The following is a 19,590-nucleotide window of genomic DNA, read 5'->3' as shown; positions in this document are numbered from 1 at the left end:
CCACACCCACACCCCCTCTCCACACCCACACCCCCTCTCCACACCCACACACCCTCTCCACACCCACACCCCCTCTCCACACCCACACACCCTCTCCACACCCACACCCTCTCCACACCCACACCCTCTCCACACCCACACCCCCCTCCACACCCACACCCCCCTCCACACCCACACCCCCTCTCCACACCCACACCCCCCTCCACACCCACACCCCCTCTCCACACCCACACCCCCTCTCCACACCCACACACCCTCTCCACACCCACACACCCTCTCCACACCCACACCCCCTCTCCACACCCACACACCCTCTCCACACCCACACCCTCTCCACACCCACACACCCTCTCCACACCCACACCCCCCTCTCCACTCCCACACCCCCTCTCCACACCCACACAGCCTCTCCACACCCACCCCCTCTCCACACCCACACACCCTCTCCACACCCACACCCCCTCTCCACACCCACACCCCCTCTCCACAAGCACACCCCCTCTCCACACCCACACCCCCTCTCCACACCCACACCCCCTCCCCATACCCACACCCCCTCTCCACACCCACACCCCCTCTCCACACCCTCTCCACACCCACACACCCCTCCACACACACACCCCCTCTCCACACACACACCCCCTCTCCACACCCACACCCCCTCTCCACACCCACACCCCCCTCCACACCCACACCCCCCTCCACACCCACACCCCCTCTCCACACCCACACCCCCTCTCCACACCCCTTCCACACCCACACCCCCTCTCCACACCCACACCCCCTCTACACACCCACACCCACTCTCCACACCCCCTCTCCACACCCGCACCCCCTCTCCACACCCAAACACCCTCTCCACACCCACACCCCCTCTCCACACCAACACCCCCTCTCCACACCCACACCCCCTCTCCACACCCACACCCCCTCTCCACACCCAAACACCCTCTCCACAGCCACACACCCTCTCCACACCCACACCCCCTCTCCACACCCACACACCCTTTCCACACCCACACCCCCCTCCACACCCACACACCCTCTCCACACCCACACCCCCTCTCCACACCCAATCCGCACACCTTCTCCACACCCACTCCACACCCACACCCACACACCCTCTCTACACCCACACCCCCTCTCCACGCCCACAACCCCTCTCCACACCCACACCCCCTCTCCACACCCACTCCTCACCCACACACCCTCTCCACACCCACACCCCCTCTCCACACCCACACCCCCTCTCCACACCCACACCCCCTCTCCACACCCACACCCTCTCCACACCCACACCCCCTCTCCACACCCACACCCCCGCTCCACACCCACACCCCCTCTCCACACCCACACCCCTTCTCCACACCCACACCCCCCTCCACACCCACACCACCTCTCCACACCCACACCCCCTCTCCACACCCCTTCCACACCCACACCCCCTCTCCACACCCACTCTCCACACCCACATCCCCTCTCCACACCCACACCCTCTCCACACCCACACACCCTCTCCACACACCCTCTCCACACCCACACCCCCTCTCCACACCCAAACACCCTCTCCACACCCACACACCCTCTCCACACCCTCTCCACACCCACACCCCCTCTCCACACCCAAATACCCTCTCCACAGCCACACACCCTCTCCACACCCACACCCCCTCTCCACACCCACATCCCCTCTCCACACCCACACACCCTCTCCACACCCACACACCCTCTCCACACACCCTCTCCACACCCACACCCCCTCTCCACACCCAAACACCCTCTCCACACCCACACACCCTCTCCACACCCACACACCCTCTCCACACCCACATCCCCTCTCCACACCCACACCCCCTCTCCACACCCAAATACCCTCTCCACACCCACACACCCTCTCCACACCCACACCCCCTCTCCACACCCAATCCACACACCCTCTCTACACCCACACCCCCTCTCCACACCCACACCCCCTCTCCACACCCACACCCCCTCTCCACACCCACTCCACACCCACACACCCTCTCCACACCCACACCTCCTCTCCACACCCACTCCACACCCCCTCTCCACACCCACTCCACACCCACACCCTCTCCACACCCACACCCCCTCTCCACACCCACACCCTCTCCATACCCACCCCCTCTCCACACCCACACCCCCTCTCCACACCTACACCCCCTCTCCACACCCACACCTCCTCTCCACACCCACACCCCCTCTCCACACCCACACCCCCTCTCCACACCCACACCCCCTCTCCACACCCACACACCCTCTCCACACCCACACACCCTCTCCACACCCACACCGCTCTCCACACCCAAACACCCTCTCCACACCCACACACCCTCTCCACACCCACACCCCCCTCCACACCCACACCCCCTCTCCACACCCACACACCCTCTCCACACCCACACCCCTCCACACCCACACCCACACCCCCTCTCCACACCCACACACCCTCTCCACACCCACACCCCCTCTCCACACCCACACACCCTCTCCACACCCACCCCCTCTCCACACCCACCCCCTCTCCACACCCACACCCTCTCCACACCCACACCCCCTCTCCACACCCTCACCCCCTCTCCACACCCACACCCTCTCCACACCCACACCCCCTCTCCACACCCACACCCCCTCTCCACACCGACACACCCTCTCCACACCCACAGTCCCTCTCCTCACCCACACCCTCTCCACACCCACACCCCCTCTCCACACCCACACACCCTCTCCACACCCACACCCCCTCTCCACACCCACACCCCCTCTCCACACCCAAACACACTCTCCACACCCACACCCCCTCTCCACACCCCCTCTCCACACCCACATCCCCTCTCCACAGCCACACCCCCTCTCCACACCCACACCCCCTCTCCACACCCACACCCCCTCTCCACACCCACACCCCCTCTCCACACCCACGCCCCCTCTCCACACCCACACACCCCTCCACACCCACACCCCCTCTCCACACCCACACACCCTCTCCACTCCCACACCCCCTCCACACCCACACACCCTCTCCACACCCACTCTTCACACCCACACAACCTCTCCACACCCGCTCCACACCCTACACATGGGGGCAGTGTAGAGGGAGCTTTACTCTGTATCTAACCCCGTGCTGTACCTGTCCTGGGAGTGTTTGGTGGGGACAGTGTAGAGGGAGCTTTACTCTGTATCTAACCCCGTGCTGTACCTGTCCTGGGAGTGTTTGATGGGGACAGTGTAGAGGGAGCTTTACTCTGTATCTAACCCCGTGCTGTACCTGTCCTGGGAGTGTTTGATGGGGACAGTGTGGAGGGAGCTTTACTCTGTATCTAACCCCGTGCTGTACCTGTCCTGGGAGCGTTTGACGCGGACGGTGTAGAGAGAGCTTTACTCTGTATCTAACCCCATGCTGTACCTGTCCTGGGAGCGTTTGACGGGGACGGTGTAGAGAGAGCTTTACTCTGTATCTAACCCCGTGCTGTACCTGTCCTGGGAGTGTTTGATGGGGACAGTGTGGAGGGAGCTTTACTCTGTATCGAACACCGTGCTGTACCTGTCCTGGGAGTGTGATGGGGACAGTGTGGAGGGAGCTTTACTCTGTATCGAACACCGTGCTGTACAGGCCTCACATTTGTTGCCCCCGGCTCCGCGGCAACAGGACGCCCCCCTGCCGCCGGCGCTGACGCCGCGCAAACCAGGTCCTCCTTCAGGGTCAGGGGTCGGATCAGAGCGCCGCAGACCATGAGGTTGAGCATCATGCCAGCGATGATGAGCAACGCCCCCCTCCACATGTACTCGTCAATCAGGTACTGGAAGAGAGGGGAGAAGACGAAAGAGCCAATGCCAACCCCGGTGAAGGACATCCCCATTGCCAGGGTCCGCCTCTTGTTAAAGTAGCGGCTAACTGAAGCAACGGCTGGGGTGAAGACCAAAGCCCAGCCAAAACCTGCCAAACAACAAGAGATATTTACACACAGACAATTACAAACACCACTGAGATTCTCGAGGTGTCGACGGATCTCGGCGCTCTCGTACTTGAGTCACAAAAGTTAGTATGCAGGTGCAGCAAGTAATTCAGACGACTAATGGAATAGATGTTTACAGCATGGAAACAGGCCCTTCAGCCCAGCTTATCAATGCCGCCCAGTTTCTATCACCAAGCTAGTCCCACTTGCCCACATTCTGCCCATATCCCTCTATACCCACCCTGCCCATGTAACTGTCTAACTGCTTTTTAAAAGACAAAATCATCCCTGCCTCTGGCAGCCCGTTCCAGATGCTCACCACCCTCTGCGTGAAGAAATGTCCCCTCTGGTCTATTTTGTATCTCTCTCCTCTCACCTTAAACCTCTGCCCTCTAGTTCTAGACTCCTCTACCTTTGGGAAAAGATGTTGACCATCTACCTTATCGATGCCCCTCTTTATTTTATAGACCTCTATAAGATGGGCAGCACGGTAGCATAGTGGTTAGCACAATTGCTTCACAGCTCCAGGATCCCAGGTTCGATTCCCGGCTTGGGTCTCTGTGTGGAGTCTGCACATCCTCCCCGTGTGTGCGTGGGTTTCCTCCGGGCGCTCCGGTTTCCTCCCACAGTCCAAAGATGTGCAGGTTAGGTGGATTGGCCATGATAAATTGCCCTTAGTGTCCAAAATTGCCCTTAGTGTTGGGTGGGGTTACTGGGTTATGGGGATAGGGTGGAGGTGTGGGCTTGGGTAGGGTGCTCTTTCCAAGAGCCGGTGCAGACTCGATGGGCCGAATGGCCTCCTTCTGCACTGTAAATTCTATGATTCTATGAAGATCACTCCGAGGCCTCCTACACTCCAGGGAAAAAAGTCCCAGCCTATCCAGCCTCTCCTTATAACTCAGACCTTCAAGTCCTGGTAGCATCCTCGTAAATCTCTTCTGCACTTTTTCTAGTTTAACAATATCCTTCCTAGAATAGGGTGACCAGAACTGGACACAGTGTTCCATGTGTGGTCTTACCAATGTCTTGTACAACTTCAACAAGACGTCCCAACTCCTGTACCAGGGGTAAGCCATGGGGTACGGGCCTCTGGCACAGAGTCTGTCCCTGTTGCTCAGAAGGGAAGGGGGGAGAGGAGCAGAGCATTAGTAATTGGGGACTCGATAGTCAGGGGCACAGATAGGAGATTTTGTGGGAGCGTGAGAGACTCACGTTTGGTATGTTGCCTCCCAGTTGCAAGGGTACGTGATGTCTCGGATCGTGTTTTCCGGGTCCTTAGGGGGGAGGGAGAGCAGCCCCAAGTCATGGTCCACATTGGCACTAACGACATAGGTAGGAAAGGGGACAAGGATGTCAGGCAGGCTTTCAGGGAGCTAGGATGGAAGCTCAGAACTAGAACAAACAGAGTTGTTATCTCTGGGTTGTTGCCCGTGCCACGTGATAGTGAGATGAGGAATAGGGAGAGAGAGCATTTAAACACGTGGCTACAGGGATGGTGCAGGCGGGAGGGATTCAGATTTCTGGATAACTGGGGCTCTTTCTGGGGAAGGTGGGACCTCTACAGACAGGATGGTCTACATCTGAACCTGAGGGGCACAAATATCCTGGGGGGGAGATTTGTTAGTGCTCTTTGGGGGGGTTTAAACTAATGCAGCAGGGGCATGGGAACCTGGATTGTAGTTTTAGGGTAAGGGAGAATGAGAGTATAGAGGTCAGGAGCACAGATTTGACGTCGCAGGAGGGGGCCAGTGTTCAGGTAGGTGGTTTGAAGTGTGTCTACTTCAATGCCAGGAGTATACAAAACAAGGTAGGGGAACTGGCAGCATGGGTTGGTACCTGGGACTTCGATGTTGTGGCCATTTCGGAGACATGGATAGAGCAGGGACAGGAATGGATGTTGCAGGTTCCGGGGTTTAGGTGTTTTAGTAAGCTCAGAGAAGGAGGCAAAAGAGGGGGAGGTGTGGCGCTGCTAGTCAAGAGCAGTATTACGGTGGCGGAGAGGATGCTAGATGGGGACTCTTCTTCCGAGGTAGTATGGGCTGAAGTTAGAAACAGGAAAGGAGAGGTCACCCTGTTGGAGTTTTTTATAGGCCTCCTAATAGTTCTAGGGATGTAGAGGAAAGGATGGCGAAGATGATTCTGGATATGAGCGAAAGTAACAGGGTAGTTATTATGGGAGACTTTAACTTTCCAAATATTGACTGGAAAAGATATAGTTCGAGTACAATAGATGGGTTGTTTTTTGTACAGTGTGTGCAGGAGGGTTTCCTGAAACAATATGTTGACAGGCCAACAAGAGGCGAGGCCACGTTGGATTTGGTTTTGGGTAATGAACCAGGCCAGGTGTTGGATTTGGAGGTAGGAGAGCACTTTGGGGACAGTGACCACAATTCGGTGACGTTTACGTTAATGATGGAAAGGGATAAGTATACACCGCAGGGCAAGAGTTATAGCTGGGGGAAGGGCAATTATGATGCCATTAGACGTGACTTGGGGTGGATAAGGTGGAGAAGTAGGCTGCAAGTGTTGGGCACACTGGATAAGTGGGGCTTGTTCAAGGATCAGCTACTGCGTGTTCTTGATAAGTATGTACCGGTCAGACAGGGAGGAAGGCGTCGAGCGAGGGAACCGTGGTTTACCAAGGAAGTGGAATCTCTTGTTAAGAGGAAGAAGGAGGCCTATGTGAAGATGAAGTGTGAAGTTTCGGTTGGGGCGATGGATAGTTACAAGGTAGCGAGGAAGGATCTAAAGAGAGAGCTAAGACGAGCAAGGAGGGGACATGAGAAGTATTTGGCAGGAAGGATCAAGGAAAACCCAAAAGCTTTCTATAGGTATGTCAGGAATAAGCGAATGACTAGGGAAAGAGTAGGACCAGTCAAGGACAGGGATGGGAAATTGTGTGTGGAGTCTGAAGAGATAGGCGAGATACTAAATGAATATTTTTCGTCAGTATTCACTCAGGAAAAAGATAATGTTGTGGAGGAGAATGCTGAGCCCCAGGCTAATAGAATAGATGGCATTGAGGTACGTAGGGAAGAGGTGTTGGCAATTCTGGACAGGCTGAAAATAGATAAGTCCCCGGGACCTGATGGGATTTATCCTAGGATTCTCTGGGAGGCCAGGGAAGAGATTGCTGGACCTTTGGCTTTGATTTTTATGTCATCATTGGCTACAGGAATAGTGCCAGAGGACTGGAGGACAGCAAATGTGGTCCCTTTGTTCAAAAAGGGGAGCAGAGACAACCCCGGCAACTATAGACCGGTGAGCCTCACGTCTGTAGTGGGTAAAGTCTTGGAGGGGATTATAAGAGACAAGATTTATAATCATCTAGATAGGAATAATATGATCAGGGATAGTCAGCATGGCTTTGTGAAGGGTAGGTCATGCCTCACAAACCTTATTGATTTCTTTGAGAAGGTGACTGAACAGGTAGACGAGGGTAGAGCAGTTGATGTGGTGTATATGGATTTCAGCAAAGCGTTTGATAAGGTTCCCCACGGTAGGCTATTGCAAAAAATACGGAGGCTGGGGATTGAGGGTGATTTAGAGATGTGGATCAGAAATTGGCTAGCTGAAAGAAGACAGAGGGTGGTGGTTGATGGGAAATGTTCAGAATGGAGTACAGTCACAAGTGGAGTACCACAAGGATCTGTTCTGGGGCCATTGCTGTTTGTCATTTTTATCAATGACCTAGAGGAAGGCGCAGAAAGGTGGGTGAGTAAATTTGCAGACGATACTAAAGTCGGTGGTGTTGTCGATTAGTGTGGAAGGATGTAGCAGGTTACAGAGGGATAAAGATAAGCTGCAGAGCTGGGCTGAGAGGTGGCAAATGGAGTTTAATGTAGAGAAGTGTGAGGTGATTCACTTTGGAAGGAATAACAGGAATGCGGAATATTTGGCTAATGGTAAAGTTCTTGAAAGTGTGGATGAGCAGAGGGATCTAGGTGTCCATGTACATAGATCCCTGAAAGTTGCCACCCAGGTTGATAGGGTTGTGAAGAAGGCCTATGGAGTGTTGGCCTTTATTGGTAGAGGGATTGAGTTCCGGAGTCGGGAGGTCATGTTGCAGCTGTACAGAACTCTGGTACGGCCGCATTTGGAGTATTGCGTACAGTTCTGGTCACCGCATTATAGGAAGGACGTGGAGGCTTTGGAGCGGGTGCAGAGGAGATTTACCAGGATGTTGCCTGGTATGGAGGGAAAATCTTATGAGGAATGGCTGATGGACTTGAGGTTGTTTTCGTTGGAGAGAAAAAGGTTAAGAGGAGACTTAATAGAGGCATACAAAATGATCAGGGGGTTGGATAGGGTGGACAGTGAGAGCCTTCTCCCGCGGATGGATATGGCTGGCACGAGGGGACATAACTTTAAACTGAGGGGTAATAGATATAGGACAGAGGTCAGAGGTAGGTTCTTTACGCAAAGAGTAGTGAGGCCGTGGAATGCCCTACCTGCTACAGTAGTGAACTCGCCAACAGTGAGGGCATTTAAAAGTTTATTGGATAAACATATGGATGATAATGGCATAGTGTAGGTTAGATGGCTTTTGTTTCGGTGCAACATCGTGGGCCGAAGGGCCTGTACTGCGCTGTATTGTTCTATGTTCTATTCAATATTCTGACCAATAAAACCTAGCATGCTGAATGCCTTCTTCACCGCCCTATCCACCTGCGGCTCCACCTTCAAGGAGCTATGGGCCAGGTGTAGAGAGAGCTTTACTCTGTATCTAACCCCGTGCTGTACCTGTCCTGGGAGTGTTTGATGGGGACAGTGTAGAGGGAGCTTTACTCTGTATCTAACCCCGTGCTGTACCTGTCCTGGGAGTGTTTGATGGGGACAGTGTAGAGGGAGCTTTACTCTGTATCGAACCCCGTGCTGTACCTGTCCTGGGAGTGTTTGGTGGGGACAGTGTAGAGGGAGCTTTACTCTGTATCTAACCCCGTGCTGTACCTGTCCTGGGAGTGTTTGATGGGGACAGTGTAGAGGGAGCTTTACTCTGTATCGAACCCCGTGCTGTACCTGTCCTGGGAGTGTTTGATGGGGACAGTGTAGAGGGAGCTTTACTCTGTATCTAACCCCGTGCTGTACCTGTCCTGGGAATGTTTGATGGGGACAGTGTAGAGAGAGCTTTACTCTGTATCTAACCCCGTGCTGTACCTGTCCTGGGAGTGTTTGATGGGGACAGTGTAGAGGGAGCTTTAGGCTGTATCTAACCCCGTGCTGTACATGTCCTGGGAATGGTTGATGGGGACAGTGTAGAGGGAGCATTACTCTGTATCTAACCCCGTGCTGTACATGTCCTGGGAATGGTTGATGGGGACAGTGTAGAGGGAGCATTACTCTGTATCTAACCCCGTGCTGTACATGTCCTGGGAGTGGTTGATGGGGACAGTGTAGAGGGAGCATTACTCTGTATCTAACCCCGTGCTGTACCTGTCCTGGGAGTGGTTGATGGGGACAGTGTACAGGGAGCTTTACTCTGTATCTAACCCCGTGCTGTACCTGTCCTGGGAGTGTTTGATGGCGACAGTGTAGAGGGAGCTTTACTCTGTATCTAACCCCGTGCTGTACCTGTCCTGGGAGTGTTTGATGGGGACAGTGTAGAGGGAGCATTACTCTGTATCTAACCCCGTGCTGTACATGTCCTGGGAGTGGTTGATGGGGACAGTGTAGAGGGAGCATTACTCTGTATCTAACCCCGTGTTGTACCTGTCCTGGGAATGTTTGATGGGGACAGTGTAGAGGGAGCTTTACTCTGTATCTAACCCCGTGCTGTACCTGTCCTGGGAGTGGTTGATGGGGACAGTGTAGAGGGAGCTTTACACTGTATCTGACCCCGTGCTGTACCTGTCCTGGGAGTGTTTGATGGGGACAGTGTAGAGGGAGCTTTACTCTGTATCTAACCCCGTGCTGTACCTGTCCTGGGAGTGTTTGATGGGGAGTGGAGAGGGAGCTTTTTACCGTATCTCACCCCGTGCTGTACCTGTCCTGGGAGTGTTTGATGGGGAGTGTAGAGGGAGCATTACTCTGTATCTAACCGTTGCTGGTTTTAAATTAATTTACAGATGTTAGTATCGCTGGCCAGGCCTCACATTTGTTGCCGATCCTTAATTGCCCCTCGAGAAGGTGGTGGCAAGCCCCGTTCTTAAACTGTTGCAGTCCCTGAGGTGTAGGTCCATCCACAGTGCTGTTAGGGAGGGAGTTCCCGGGTTTTGATGCAATGATGATCAGGGACTGCACCCGTCTTGGGAGTGAGCGAAACCGGTCGTCAGAATTTATCACTCCCCGTGAGGTTCTGACGAAAGGTTTTATTCGATGAAGAACCTCTTCACTGGGTATTCAGAAAGCTTATTGTTCCGAAGCACCTTTGCACTTTCCAATCTGCAATGTTTTATCACAGAGGTACGTAAACGGGCTGAACGAGATAGAATGGCAGCTGGGACAGAGGACGTGACTTACCATTTGTGAGCAGGCTCAGTTTGACACACCAAGCTCGAGGTCCAAGGTTGTGAGATTCACCCTCCCACTCTCAGAGTTAACTGATAATTGAGGTACCGTCACGGCACCTTATCTGTGAGACATTAAAGCAAGGCCTCCTCCTCATGTTCATGTAGATACACTGATGTTCCCATAGAATTAGTTTACTGCAGAATCGTATAACCCAGGAATAAACTTCTCAAATCAGGTGGACGTTCTGGCAATTCCTCGGAGTCTGGCCCTTTCCAGAAATCTGCTTCCCTCTTGCTTCGAGCAAGCTGACCTCCACCAAACATGTCCCCTTTTATTAACCCCCCCCCCCCCCCACCACCAACCCTGTCCCCTTTTATTAACCCCCCCCACAAACCATGTCCCCTTTTATTAACCCCCCCCCCCACCACCAACCCTGTCCCCCTTTATTAACCCCCCACCCCACCTACTAACCCCTGTTGTCACCCAATCGCACCACCACTGCCTCACAGCGCCAGGGACCCGGGTTCAATTCCGGCCTTGGGTAACTGTGTGGAGTTTGCACTTTCTCCCCGTGTCCGGTTTCCTCCCCCAGTCCAAAGATCGGCAGGTTAAGTAGATTGGCCATGGTAGAATTGTCCCTCAATACTCAAGTTAGGTGCGGTTACAGGTTTATGGGGGAGTGGGCCTAGGTAAGGTGTTATTTCGGAGGGTCAGCGCAGACTTGTAAGGGCCAAATGGCCTGCTTCTGCACTGCAGGGATTCTATTGATGATCCTGTGGGACAAACCTGTACCCGTGAGTCAGTGTGTGTGGAACCCGTACCCCAGTGAGAGTCAGTGTGTGTGGGACCCGTACCCCAGTGAGAGTCAGTGTGTGTGGGACTCGTAACCCAATGAGAGTCAGTGTGTGTGTGGGGCCCATACCCCAGTGAGAGTCAGTGTGTGTGGGACCCGTACCCCAGTGAGAGTCAGTGTGTGTGGGACCCGTACCCCAGTGAGAGTCAGTGTGTGTGGGACCCGTACCCCAGTGAGAGTCAGTGTGTGTGGGACCCGTACCCCAGTGAGAGTCAGTGTGTGTGGGACCCGTACCCCAGTGAGAGTCAGTGTGTGTGGGACCCGTACCTCAGTGTGTGTGGGACCCGTACACCAGTGAGAGTCAGTGTGTGTGGAACCCGTACCCCAGTGAGAGTCAGTGTGTGTGGGACCCGTACCCCAGTGAGAGTCAGTGTGTGTGGACCCCGTTCCCCAGTGAGAGTCAGTGTGTGTGGGACCCGTACCCCAGTGAGAGTCAGTGTGTGTGGACCCCGTTCCCCAGTGAGAGTCAGTGTGTGTGGGACCCGTACCCCAGTGAGAGTCAGTGTGTGTGGAACCCGTACCCCAGTCAGAGTCAGTGTGTGTGGGACCCATACCTCAGTGAGAGTCAGTGTGTGTGGGACCCGTACCCCAGCGCCTGTAACATGATGGTGATGTGCAGTCCAGAATCCTGCTGGGAGCTGTCCGCAAGGGCCGATGCATAGTCCCAGAAATCTATTATGCTCAAAATGTATCCCATGAATTAAGCTTCTGGGAAACAGTGTTATTTCCATCAGCTATTTTACTGGAATGGTTGTGAGCATCAACTCCCCGTGTGTCAACTGTTAATGTGGGAGTCACTCGAGGCAACGGTCCAGTGTCAACGAGATTGCTTCCAGCAACTTGACACCGGGATGATTAAGAATTGCGAAAATTACCAAGGCTGAATCTCTGTAATCTTCGCTGAAGCCTATCCTCTCTTGAAGATACAGAGCCCTCCTTCCCCCCTCTCCCTTGCCCCAACATCCTGCATTTATATAGCACCTTGGACAGAGCAAAAATATCCCACAGCATCAAAGATCAAAAACTGTTCAAATATACAGGGCAGAAGGAGGCCATTCGTCCCAACGAGTCTACAGCAGCCCCTGAAAGAGCACCCTAACCTCGGCCTGTCACACCTCCACCCTATCCAGCAACCCCACCTAACCTTTTGGACACTAGGGGGAAACGTAGCACGGCCAATCCACCTAACCCGCGCACCTTTGGACCGTGGGAGGAAACCGGAGCACCCGGAGGAAACCCACGCAGACAGAGGGAGAACGTGCCGACTCCACACAGTCACCCAAGCCGGGAATCGAACCCGGGACCCTAGCGCTGTGAAGCAACAGTGGTAACCACTGTGCTACACAGCCGTCCCAGAGTGCAGACCTCAGAGGGCAGCAGGAGGTCAGAGGATTGGTGGGATTTACATAGGAACAGGAGGAGGCCATTCAGCCCCTCGAGCCTGTCTCGCCGTTCAATGAGATCACACTGATCTGTGTGACTTAACTCCATAAACCTGCATGTGGCCCAAATCCTTAATATCTTTGCTCAACTAAAATCTATCAATCTCAGCTTTAAAATGAACTGTTCCAGTTTGAACTGCTGTTTGTGGGAGAGATTTCCAAACCTCTACCAGTATCTGAGTAAAGAACTTCTTCCAAACATCTCTCCTGAACCCTCTGGCCCGAATCTGTCGGCTGTGCCGCCTAGTTTTAGAATCTCCAACCCGTGGAAATAGTTTATCTTTATTTGCCCTGTCCTTTCTTGTTAATATCTTGGAATACTTCGATCAAATCTCCCCTTAACCTTCTAAATTCTAGCGAAAACAGGCCTCATTTGTGTAATCTCTCCTCGTAACTTAACCCCTGTGGTCCAGGTATCATTCCTGGAAGCCGTTTAATAACCAACGGTGCATCTTTGAAGTACAGCCCCTGCTGTAGTGTCGGAAATTCGGCACAGCAAGCTCTCACAGGCAACAATGGCCGACCAGATCACCGGGGGGAATAGCAGCGGCCTGATTTCAACAAAACAGGAAAAAGACCGGAAGTTTTTTTTTAAAAAAGTGATTTTATTGTCTCGACAGTCTCAAGTTTCTGATAGGACGCAGCAACAAACCAGGCAGCGGGTTTTTTGGAAGTGGTCGGGAGAACGGGATTCCTGAGAAATTGCACTGGGGGGAGGGGGAGCAGCGGGAAATCTCGTTCCAGAATTAGTGTCGCCGCCCACTCACCCCCCCCCCCCCTCGAGTTAGTTACCCGAATGCCAAGGCACATTGACTGGTGCAGGGAGAGGGTACACCGGAGTGGTGAGTACAGGAACGCCAAGTGGGAGATTCCCACCTCCAGCCGTCCCTCTCTCCTGACGCTCCAAATTCACATCAGTTCGCGCAAACAGGCGATTGGAAATATCAACAACAAAAAGTCGGACCTTCAAGTTAAGAGGAGTGATTGCATCAATGGCTGTTTCAACAGTTTCTCAATGATTCTGTCAGCTGGGCATTAGCATTTTGTGGCTTTGGCAGTTATCAACTGGCATCTTCACTCGGGGGGGGGGGGGGGTGGCGGGGGGGGGAGAGTTTGGGTGCAGGGGATGGGCTGGGCGCTCAGCGAAGTTACAGCAATAAGGGGGCTTCGCCTTGTTCTGTTCGAGAAGGCGTCGGGGAGAAAGCACCGCCCTGGTCTCCCGTCTCCCAGTTAGTAGCTTGTGACCACACCAGGTATTACTTGCCCTCGGGACACCTTCCACACTATCCCTCCCCCAATTTTCACCCCCTCCTCACAAGGAGCTGCCCCCCCCCCCCCGACACACACACACACACACACACACAAGCCAGCCAAAGGCGAGCGGCAGTGGGCTATTTGACAGCAGCAATCGTCACGCCTGCTCTCACCTTTTTCCAACAACCAAACGCGCACATCAGACTCTCCAGTGGAAGGGGGCGGAGGGGATTGGCTAATTCCTCCACCAACGGGGACCACACTATTTTAAACGATTGACTTTCCGCACCTAATCTGTATCGTGTAACCATCCTCCACTTACTGCCTTTTGCTAGGGGAAATTATCCTGCTTGTATCGGGGGACTTTGCCCTAGTTTCAGTCACGGGCCCCCATTTGTTGCCATCTGTAGAGGCTCCACTTAAATAGACTCTGTTTGCCGTGAATTCTGCCTCGACCCCCCAATCCACTGGCTGACGCAGTGGCGACAATACTGACTCCGTTCTGAATTGGAATTGGAGAGAGCTCAATTTAAATAGCAACATCCGCTCCCCGCAAGTCAGCTCTCAGCTCAGGCCACTGATGAGTTTATTGAAGCAGCGTTGCTGGGCTCGATAGGGAGGCACCGTGCCTCCAGGCCGGATCCATTCGAGACCGCCATGGACTTGCGTTCCTCCTCCTTCTCCTCTTCCTCCTCGTCCTCCTCCATCCGAGGTAACCTGGCAGGCGGGAGGCAGGAGCAGGACAAGGCACTGGGGATACCAAAGAGGACCAGGCTGCCGAGCAGGAGGAAGGTACCCGCAACTACAAAGGAAGCCGTGTAGTTGCCGGTGGCATCGCGCAGCCAGCCTGGAAGAGAAAAATGCCAAAGATCAGGTCAGTTCAAGTCTCGCTTCAGGAGCCCGGTTGCACAGCCAGAGCTGGCCCCTGGGGGCAGTACTGAGGGGGCGCTGCACTGTCAGGGGTGTCACCTTTAGGAGCCTGCAAACCGAGGCCCTCTCTGACCACCTCGGGACGTTGCACAAACATCCCACAACCACAGGGGGAGGCGACGGCGTTGTGGTATTGTCGCTGGGCGCGGAATCCCGAGACCCAGGGGGACGCCTAGCGGATCTGGGTTCGAATCCTGGCACGGCAGAGGGTGAAATTTTAATTCAATTACAAAAAGAATAGAAATCTGGAAATTAAAAGGTGACCGGGAAACTGATGTCGGCCGTCACAAGGAAGGAAATCTGCCGTCCTTACCCGGTCTGGCCGACATGTGATTTCAGACCCACAGCCAATGTGGCTGAATCTCAATGGCTCCTCTGAAATGGCTGAGCGAGCCGCTCACTTAAAGGGCCCATAATCACATGAATGAATGGAAAAATCTAACAGGGGCAGTGACTGGAATCTCCCCGGTGATCTGGCTGTGGGAGCTTGCTACGCCACCTTTCTTACATTATAGCAGGGACTGTACTCCAAAGTTGAACCATGGCTCATTGAACAGCTTGGAACGTCCTTGTGAAAGGCCTTGTTCCTGCCATTCAGCCCATCACAAGACCATAAGAAATAGGTACAGGGGCAGGCCATTTGGCCCCTCGAACCAATTCAATAGGATCATGGCTGATCCGGCATTCTTCATGTCCACTTTCCCACCCTTTCCCCAAAACTCTAGATTCCTTCACTGATCAACAATCTATCTCAGCCTTAAACATACACAAGGACTCTGCCCCCACAGCTTTGTCTGAGGCGAGGAATTCCAAAGACTCGCAACCCTCCCGAGGGAAGGCGTTCCTCCTCATCTCAGCCTGAAATGTCCCTTTATTCTGAGTCTCCGCCCTCTGGTCCCAGACTCTCCCACGAGCGGCAACATCCTCTCCAGCGTTCACCCTGCCAAAGGCCCCTTAAGAATCCTCTAAGTTTCAATGCGATCACCTCTCATTCTTCCCAATTCCATTGAGTAGAGTCCCAACCTGTTTAACCTTTGCTCGTACAGCAGTCCCTCCATACCGGGGATCACCCTAGTGAACCTTCTCTGAACCCCCCTCCAATAAAATAATATCTTTCCCTTAAATCAGGAGCCCTCCAGTGCTCCCGCTGTGACCTCACTAGTACCGTGTCCAGTCGGAGCAAGAAACGAGGGCCAACGTTCCATTCTGCTTCCCGATTACCGCCGCTCCAGCGTGCCGGCTTTCTGTGTTTCGTACACAAGTGCCCCCGGGTCCCTTTGTGTCGCAGCTTTCGGCAATTTCTCTGCACTTAAATAATACTCAGCTCTGTTGTTCCCCCTTCCAAAATGAACTTCGCATTTTCCCACATTCAACTCCCTCTGCCATCATTTTGCCCACTTAATTAGCCTGTCAGCACCTCTTTGCAAACTGTCCGAATCCCTCTCGCAACCGGCCTTTTCGCCTATTTTTGTGTCGATCTGTATCTCAACTCGACATTAACGATCTGGAAGAAGGAACTGAAGGCACTGTTGCTAAGTTTGCAGATGATTCGAAGATATATGCAGGGACAGGTAGTATTGAGGAAGCAGGGGGGCTGCAGAAGGACTTGGACAGGCTAGGAGAATGGGCAATGAAGTGGCAGATGGAATACAATGTGGAAAAGTGTGAGGTTATGCACTTTGGAAGGAGGGATCTCGGCATAGACTATTTTCCAAATGGGGAAATGCTTCGGAAATCAGAAGCACAAAGGGACTTAGGAGTCCTTGTTCAGGATTCTCTTCAGGTTAACGTGCAGGTTCAGTCGGCAGTTAGGAAGGCAAATGCAATGTCAGCATTCATGTCGAGAGGGCTAGAATATAAGACCAGGGATGTACTTCTGAGGCTGTATAAGGCTCTGGTCAAACCCCATTTGGAGTATTGTGAGCAGTTTAGGGTCCCGTATCTAAGGAAGGATGTGCAGGCCTTGGAAAGGGTCCAGAGGAGGTTCACAAGAATGATCCCTGGAATGAAGAGCTTGTCGTACGCGGAACGGTTGAGGACTCTGGGTCTGTACTCGTTGGAGTTTAGAAGGATGAGTGGGGATCTTATTGAAACTTACAGGATACTGTGAGGCCTGGATAGAGTGGATGTGGAGAGGATGTTTCCACTTGTAGGAAAAACTAGAACCAGAGGACACAATCTCAGACTAAAGGGACCATCCTTTAAAACAGAGATGAGGAGGAATTTCTTCAGCCAGAGGGTGGTGAATCTGTGGAACTCTTTGCCACAGGAGGCTGTGGAGGCCAAATCACTGAGTGTCTTTAAGACAGAGATAGATAGGCTCTTGATTAATAAGGGGATCAGGGGTTATGGGGAGAAGGCAGGAGAATGGGGATGAGAAAATATCAGCCGTGATTGAATGACGGAGCAGACTCGATGGGCCGAGTGGCCTAACTCTGCTCCTATGTCTGATGGTCTTACTCCAACTACTTGGTTCCATAACCTTTAACAACCTAACCAGACAGAGTTCCTCTATCCCGCCTCTCGAAAAGTGAAAATACAGAATTGAGGGAGGTTTTTTTTGGGGGGGGGGGGTTGCCAACTATACCTGATATGGGGGCTCCCAGGAGGCCCCCCACGCTCTCCAACATCTGCAGCAGTCCCAAAGCTCCGTAAATCCTCCCGATCCCGACGATCTCAGGCAGCAAGGAAAACACCACGGGCGTCAGGGCGCCCGCACAGAAGCCGTAGGCCACGCTGATGGTCATCAGCGCGGAATAGGTGCGGCCGAAAGGGATAGCGATCAGGCTGACCCCCGTCAGCGAGGTCCACAGCATCAGGATGTGGACCAGTCGCATCCTGCGCAGGTCGGAGAACCAGCCGGACAGGAGGCGGCCAATCAGGTCCATCACCCCCGCCACCGACATCAGGAAGGCGGCCTCGTACTCGTCGAAGCCGATGGAGCGGGCGTGGGCCACAAAGTGGACGTAAGGCACAAAGTAGCCGGTGTTGATCAGGGTGATAGACAGCACCAAGGTCAGGAAGGGCCAGTGCTGGAGCAGGGTCAGGTCCAGCAGGTCGAAGATCATGCCCCCGGCTCCGCGGCAACAGGACGCCCCCCTGCCGCTCGGCGCCGACGCCGCGCAAACCAGGTCCTCCTTCAGGGTCAGGGGTCGGATCAGAGCGCCGCAGACCATGAGGTTGAGCATCATGCCAGCGATGATGAGCAACGCCCCCCTCCACATGTACTCGTCAATCAGGTACTGGAAGAGAGGGGAGAAGACGAAAGAGCCAATGCCAACCCCGGTGAAGGACATCCCCATTGCCAGGGTCCGCCTCTTGTTAAAGTAGCGGCTAACTGAAGCAACGGCTGGGGTGAAGACCAAAGCCCAGCCAAAACCTGCCAAACAACAAGAGATATTTACACACAGACAATTACAAACACCACTGAGATTCTCGAGGTGTCGACGGATCTCGGCGCTCTCGTACTTGAGTCACAAAAGTTAGTATGCAGGTGCAGCAAGTAATTAAGGCGACTAATGGAATAGATGTTTACAGCATGGAAACAGGCCCTTCGGCCCAGCTTATCAATGCCGCCCAGTTTCTATCACCAAGCTAGTCCCACTTGCCCACATTTTGCCCATATCCCTCTATACCCACCCTGCCCATGTAACTGTCTAACTGCTTTTTAAAAGACAAAATCATCCCTGCCTCTGGCAGCCCGTTCCAGATGCTCACCACCCTGTGCTTGAAGAAATGTCCCCTCTGGTCTATTTTGTATCTCTCTCCTCTCACCTTAAACCTCTGCCCTCTAGTTCTAGACTCCTCTACCTTTGGGAAAAGATGTTGACCATCTACCTTATCGATGCCCCTCTTTATTTTATAGACCTCTATAAGATGGGCAGCACGGTAGCATAGTGGTTAGCACAATTGCTTCACAGCTCCAGGATCCCAGGTTCGATTCCCGGCTTGGGTCACTGTCTGTGCGGAGTCTGCACATCCTCCCCGTGTGTGCGTGGGTTTCCTCCGGGTGCTCCGGTTTCCTCCCACAGTCCAAAGATGCGCAGGTTAGGTGGATTGGCCATGCTAAATTGCCCTTAGTGTCCAAAATTGCCCTTAGTGTTGGGTGGGGTAACTGGGTTATGGGGATAGGGTGGAGGTGTGGGCTTGGGTAGGGTGCTCTTTCCAAGAGCCGGTGCAGACTCGATGGGCCGAATGGCCTCCTTCTGCACTGTAAATTCTATGATTCTATGAAGATCACTCCGAGGCCTCCTACACTCCAGGGAAAAAAAGTCCCAGCCTATCCAGCCTCTCCTTATAACTCAGACCTTCAAGTCCTGGTAGCATCCTCGTAAATCTCTTCTGCACTTTTTCTAGTTTAACAATATCCTTCCTAGAATAGGGTGACCAGAACTGGACACAGTGTTCCATGTGTGGTCTTACCAATGTCTTGTACAACTTCAACAAGACGTCCCAACTCCTGTATTCAATATTCTGACCAATAAAACCTAGCATGCTGAATGCCTTCTTCACCGGCCTGTCCACCTGCGGCTACACCTTCAAGGAGCTATGGGCCAGTTGTGGTTTTCTTATTTGAGGAAGGGTTTAAATGTGTTCCGAGGCCATCCAGAGGTGGTTCACTGGACTGAGCGGGTTTTGTTACGAGGGGAGGGTGGGAGAGACTGGGCCCGTTTCCACTGAGGTT

The 19,590-nt window shown here is 53.6% G+C and overlaps 1 protein-coding gene across 3 annotated transcripts in view; it reads right to left on the bottom strand.

The window, feature by feature from the left end:
- Nucleotides 1-13,306: 13,306 nt before the first annotated feature.
- LOC140404651 (monocarboxylate transporter 13-like) overlaps nucleotides 13,307-19,590 on the bottom strand; it is a 38,783-nt gene continuing 32,499 nt past the window's right edge. For all 3 annotated transcript variants that reach the window (XM_072493266.1, XM_072493267.1, XM_072493268.1), the window contains 2 exons: nucleotides 17,494-18,285; nucleotides 13,307-14,823 (listed from right to left, as the gene is read on the bottom strand). In XM_072493266.1, coding sequence (XP_072349367.1) covers nucleotides 14,546-14,823; nucleotides 17,494-18,285 — 1,070 coding nt within the window. In that variant the 3' untranslated portion in view covers nucleotides 13,307-14,545. The remainder of the gene's footprint in view (nucleotides 14,824-17,493; nucleotides 18,286-19,590) is intronic.

This window comes from Scyliorhinus torazame, chromosome 31 (assembly GCF_047496885.1).
Source record: "Scyliorhinus torazame isolate Kashiwa2021f chromosome 31, sScyTor2.1, whole genome shotgun sequence".
Classification (NCBI taxonomy): Eukaryota; Metazoa; Chordata; class Chondrichthyes; order Carcharhiniformes; family Scyliorhinidae; genus Scyliorhinus; species Scyliorhinus torazame.
Note: the sequence above shows the minus strand (reverse complement) of the source record. Positions and strands in the feature narration are given on the sequence as shown.